The sequence below is a fragment of the Anarrhichthys ocellatus genome, unplaced genomic scaffold, assembly GCF_004355925.1.
Source record: "Anarrhichthys ocellatus isolate YVR2014 unplaced genomic scaffold, GSC_Weel_1.0 scaffold2015, whole genome shotgun sequence".
Lineage (NCBI taxonomy): Eukaryota > Metazoa > Chordata > Actinopteri > Perciformes > Anarhichadidae > Anarrhichthys > Anarrhichthys ocellatus.
In genome coordinates this window covers 2,816-8,922 of record NW_022281989.1, presented here as the reverse complement: position 1 = coordinate 8,922, position 6,107 = coordinate 2,816, and the positions used below count along the sequence as shown (strand labels likewise).

At 45.8% G+C, this 6,107-nt stretch overlaps 1 protein-coding gene across 1 annotated transcript in view; it reads left to right on the top strand.

Annotated features, from left to right (window-relative positions):
• Nucleotides 1-2,481: 2,481 nt before the first annotated feature.
• The window catches only part of LOC116378056 (AT-rich interactive domain-containing protein 4A-like), a 4,718-nt gene continuing 1,092 nt past the window's right edge, over nt 2,482-6,107 (top strand). Inside the window, exons 1-4 of the mRNA XM_031839855.1 lie at nt 2,482-2,589; nt 3,367-3,413; nt 5,534-5,644; nt 5,990-6,055. Coding sequence (XP_031695715.1) covers nt 3,408-3,413; nt 5,534-5,644; nt 5,990-6,055 — 183 coding nt within the window. The 5' untranslated portion in view covers nt 2,482-2,589; nt 3,367-3,407. The remainder of the gene's footprint in view (nt 2,590-3,366; nt 3,414-5,533; nt 5,645-5,989; nt 6,056-6,107) is intronic.

The following is a 6,107-nucleotide window of genomic DNA, read 5'->3' as shown; positions in this document are numbered from 1 at the left end:
ACCACACGGCTCTCCTCTCCTACTACCACACGGCTCTCCTCTCCTACGCTCCCCTCCTACTCCTACGCTCCTCTACTACTACTAATACTACTACTAATACTACTATGCTCCTCTCTTACTACTACTAATATGCTCCTCCACCTCCTTCTACTTAGGGCTGGGTGGTATGACCAAAAATGCATATCACGGTATTTTGTAAGATTCTGTCGGTTTCACGGTATTTTTTTTTCCGCGTTAAAGCATTCATTATTTAACGCCGAAAAGAACCAGCCGGCCGACCAGCGAGCGGTGAATAGCTGTTTGTGTGGAGTGTCTTCCTTTCCGTCACTTCCTGTTTCCTTCACCTACATTCCCCTGGGTCCTAAGCCCCTCCATGTACAGCTTCTTATCACCCTCTATGTACCAACGTACATTTATAACAAATACCACACATATTACGGTAATCGGCGTTGCATAGTGTCTGACCAAAATACCTTTTGTTGTTCAGTCTTTGTTCATCCTGCATCGCTCTTTTCTGTTCTTTAATGTGACGTTACTGGAGCGACAGAGCCTCTCCCAGCTGTTAGCAGACTGTTGATAGCGAGCTGTACCCAGCATGCAGTTCGGTGGTGTAATTTTATGACTGTACGATTATTAGTGTTAAAAATTGTTTGTGTCACAAACTGTTGTGTCGTGGTGTTTTGCCCTGTTAAAGAGCGTTAGTTGTGGGTTGTTATAAAGTTATGACCATGACTAGGGTTCCCTCTCAATACAGTTAAGACAACTAGCTCCGACTGCAGCGCTCTCAGCGGCGAACAATATATTTTGTTGCCTGTTGAAGAGCGACAGAAGTTGTTTCGGCTGTGCACCGGTATGACGGTGTATGAAAAATTCATATCATACGGGAAATTAAAACCGGTATACCGTTTGAACCAGTATACCGCCCAGCCCTACTACTATTTCACTCGTCCTCCTGCTGCTACACTCGTCCTCCTGCTGCTACACTCGTCCTCCTGCTGCTACACTCGTCCTCCTGCTGCTACACTCGTCCTCCTGCTGCTACACTCGTCCTACTGCTGCTACACACTCCTACTCCCTCCCAGCCTCAGTCAGTTGTTGTGTGTTTGTTGTTGACGACGTTGTTGTGTCTCAGGACTCCCTGGAGGAAGAGGATGACTCTGATGAAGACAACATGTGAACTCTTCATCATATTGTTTGTTTTATAGTTCATGAAGTTGTGCGTTTTGTTTTGATGAATTTCAACTTTGAAAATAAAGAAATCAACGAACTTTGTTTCTGTCGTCAGTCACTACATTTACTGTCGTACAACATCTCTATATATTGTACTTACTACATCTCAGGTACATGTTGTATTTAGAGTAAAAAGTACATGTAACTGAGATGTAGTACAGTACAAAGTACAACATGTACCTGTATCTTTGTAGAGGTACGAGGTTCTCACAGTGACGGTACAAACACATGTCATAGAATATGATTAATTGCTGTAGACATTTATGAGGTAACATTAAACGGTATTAATGCAGAAACGTCAGAATCACTGAAGTTATAAAAACAGTTTTCTACACATTAGTATCATTATTAATGAGTCTTGCCTATAAAATAACCTCCACTCTCCTCGGAGGATCGTGACGTATGAGGCTCCGCCGTCACACTCTTCCGCGCGCCGATGAGCCCGCCCACCGCGTCACAACAGCGACGTGTGCTCGGTAATTGTTCTCCAGACACGCGCTTATCGCTTCAGTTCCGCTCTGGATGTGTGTGTGTTAAACCGACAGACAAGCGGTGCTGATCTGTGACGTCACACTCCATTAAAGAAAGTGTCGATTGAAGGTTTATAGCGGTTTTAGGAGAGTTATGGACGTAACAGAACAAAAAGCGGGACCGTTCAGGAAGCCTCACAATCACTTCTTACCTTCGGCGTACCTGTCATGTCACAGAAGTGCGTTTATAAATATAAATACAACTTGTGTACACTATCTGACCGCTCATTCCGGTTACTCCCGCCATGCAGCGTTTGCATCGGAACGAGCAGGCAAACCGGTGTTATTGTTGAGTTGTTGTGTACATTAATGGATGCTTTATGAGCCGATGTATTAGAAATGATCATTGTAGCCAGAATACGTGACGTATATTTCTACCACGTTCATAACCGCGTGGATAAACAAGGTTTCCATCACTTTGTAGATTTGTGAACGTAGTTTGGTGTGTAGATCCTCAGCACGTAACGGGGCGGGGCTTCCTACTGTGTCCGTACAAGACAAGGACTCCCGCTCAGCCAATAGCGACGCGTCGTTTCTGGGGGAAAGAAACGCGCTCAGCCAATCACAGCCTCCAGCGGCCGTGATTGGACACTTATCCAGCGGATGACGTCATCTCCCTCGTGGCGCCTCGTTCGTGTCGACTAATGGCAGCCGCCAGCAGAGGGTTTTTATATCCAATCAGAATCGAGGAATCGCTCGACCAATCAGAATAATGTATCCGTTTACCGAACACCGCTGTCACCGCAGCCACTTGCATGCCGGGAAAACAAGAGCTCGGGACTCAACAGCTTGTTGTTCGTGTATAGCGAGAGGCGAAGAAGAAGAGAATGTGAGTATAAAACCCTTCTGGACCCGACTAGACCTGGTCCCGGAGCAAACACCCGGTGTACCGGAGCTCCTTTAGTACCGAGCTGTGAGCTGAATGGCAACAGCAGCTTGTGTGTGTTTTTCTTGCAGTGAAGAAATGTGAAGCGACCACATAATAAATAAATAAATAACTCACACAAAAAAAAATGTCACCGGGTTCGGTTCGGTTCGGTAGAAAAGTTGTTATCCCTCCGGAAGCGAACGAAGAGCTAAATGTGTCCGTTCGGCCTATCGGACGTTTAAACCTCCCTACGATCCACGGACTAGCATGTTAGCTTCACCTAGGCAGCTAACTAACATTAGCTTCTAACGTTAGCTTCCCGTAGCTCCAGTCCTTCCGCTCACACACGGCCGTTCGTTCGGACTGTTTCGTACCGGGACTCGGTCACGTATCTACCGGGACTCTGTGCAGCTGGTAGCTAGCTGTGTGTGTGTGTGGAGGTAAAGTTAGCCGAAGCTAACTTTACCTCCACACACAGACACACACACACACACAGCTAGCATCGAGCTGACATGGACGAGCTGTGATGGCGACGTGACTCAGTGGAGCGGGAAGAGACGCTCCTCTCCGTACATCCGGGTCCTCACTGAGACCCGCAGATATTTATAACGTACAAACCGGCGGAACCTGGTTCAGTCCCAAGTTAGAGCTAGTTAGCTTAGCATTATGTTGTGACACATTGTCTGTCCTCTGCGGTGCTGCCAGCTTTAAAGTCCTCGTCCTGTTTGTGTCTTTCAGTGATCCACAATCCTCCGAGCTGGACCCCCTCAGATAAGAAGATGAAGGTGAGTCTGAGGAGCGTTAACCTGTGGAACACTAGCAACCTGTAGACCAGCAGACTGGGCTCTGCTTGGTCCTGGACTCTCTGCTTGGTCCTGGACTCTCTGCTGGTCCTGTACGCTCTGCTTGGTCCTGGGCTGGTTTCTGTCCAGTTTCAAATTCTCCTCTCAGTCCACCAATAATACTGTCAACAGTCTGTTAATTCATCAAGAAAAGATGAGTTAACAGCTTGTTAAAGATGAAGTAAAGAACATGAGAGACTAAGTGAATACAACTCTATGATCTGGATCAGTTCTAAACCTGCGTCTCCTCTGAGAGACTCTATGATCTGGATCAGTTCTAAGCCTGCGTCTCCGCTCCGGGACCCAAACAAAGATAGCAGCTGTAGATGAAACCTGTCATTTATCTGGTTGCCATCTTAGTTTCGGTCCAGGTCTGGACGTGGACCCTGTGAGACCTGTTAGTCCTTCAGAATACAGCAGCTTGAGTCTAGGTCCAGCTCAGACCTTCAGAGAGGTCCCATGTTCATGAGACTCACCTCAGTGTTTAGGCATCATTGTGTTTCTCTCCATGTCTCCTAAATATCTGAGACGTCTTTAAAGCAGAACTATAAAAGATTTACAACAAATCTGAGGTCCAAAAAGTAGACGAGCAGGAAATCACAGCTAAAGTTGAGTTGTTTGAACTAGACTTTGATTAGTAAGACAAACGCACAACAAGACTGTGCAGAAGTATCAGACCGGGTTTGGTTTAACTAAAGTATCAGACCGGGTTTGGTTTAACTAAACTATCAGACCGGGTTTGGTTTAACTAAACTATCAGACCGGGTTTGGTTTAACTAAACTATCAGACCGGGTTTGGTTTAACTAAACTGTGAATAAAACGAATATCACGTGACTCTTCAACTACACTGGGCATGAAGGTAAATACGACCGAGTAATAAAGTAGTCTTTAAGAATCAAAGGTCATGTTTTAAACTTAAGATCTTCTCTAAAATCTTCCTCTATGAACTCAAACAGAAAGTTCGTGGAAAGTTTCAGAGGTTTTATTTTCCAGACTTGGTTACAGCGCTGCAGGTCTTCATCTCTCTCTCTCACATCAAACTTATTTTAATATGAACATTTACACATAATAGTTGAATAGATTATGGTCCATAAATGTGGTCAACACACGTCTCTCACTCGTTTCATTGTTTCTGTTCTCACTCGTAGCTCTGCTGGTGTCTGAAGTCTCTGTCCTACTGGAGAGCATTTATGCTTTTGTTCCTTGATAGTTTATGTGCGGACATCACAATAGGTGTGTAGAATAAAATAAGCATTAAGGACAGGAAAGTCCTCTGTTTTTTGTTCCGTCCTCCCCAAAGCCGCTAACCGTGACTTCAGACAGCTGCTCCGTAGGTCTGATAACGCCGCTGCTCACTAATCGCTCCAATAACGGCTGCTTCCTCCGTAATAATGCAGACTTTAACTGAACAACTGCTGCTAGTACAGACAACAAGGTCAGCAACGCCTGTAATCAGTTGTCCATGTTGAATTAACCTGGTAGTCGAACGGTAATCAAGGATGTTGTTGTTTGTGAATTTCCAGGAAAGGGTCACATGATCGGGGTGTGACGAATAAGGGAAGGACAATCAAGTAGGGAACACGTGATCGTAGTAGTAGTGAGGACCCTCGGTGTAAAGTAGTAGTGAGACCCTCGGTGTAAACGTAGTAGCGAGGATGCTCGGTGTAAACGTACACAGTGGACACTCTTTCAAAGGGAGCACCTCTTATCTTGGAGTTTGAGGTGATGCTGTCACTGAAAATAGCAATAAAATGTCAAGAATTGTCTTTATTCTTATTCTATTATTTCATAAATACAACAAACTATAGTTTTTGTATAAATAATATAACTATATATAAAACTTTATAAGCTGTGACATCAAATAGCTTTTGCGGCTCCAGACAAATTTTATTTGGTGGAAAATAGGACAAAATGGCTCTTTGGATAGTAAAGGTTGGCGACCGCTGAACTAATCCATCAGACCTGGTTTGGTTTAGGTAAACTGCTGTGTGCTGCAGTGCACTCTGGGAGCGTGTGATGTCACTGATTCGTGTGTGTGTGTGATGTCACTGATGTGTTCCAGGCAGCAGACGAGCCCCCCTACCTCACCGTGGGGACGGATGTCAGCGCCAAATACAGAGGAGCCTTCTGTGAGGCCAAGATCAAGACGGTGAAACGCATGGTGAAGGTCAAGGTAAGACTCTCAGGGACCAGGGACCAGGTCCACCCTCAGGGAAACGCATCCTCTTGTGAACCCGACCAGGTTTCTGGAACCAGTGTAGCATTAAAGTGGAATTAGCAGGCTAACTAGCTAACTAGCCTTCCGCTCTGTGAGCTCCATCCCACGGCATGTTGCTATCACCAGATAAACAGCCAATCACAGCACAGTAGGGCGGGGCTAAAGGGAACGGTCTACAGAGGGATTGGATCCAGAGAAGTGTCCGTTATTCAGTCCACGTTGTTGTTGTCCTATCGTTAGCAGAGAGGACAAACTGTCCCTGGATCATACCCACATGTCTTCATGTCTCTGTGTCCTCAGGTGAATCTGAAAGGTGAGAGTACGTCCCAGGTGGTGCAGGACGACCAGGTCAAAGGAGCGCTGAGGGTGAGACGTGTGTGTGTGTGTGTGTGTGTGTGTGTGTGTGTGTGTGTGTGTG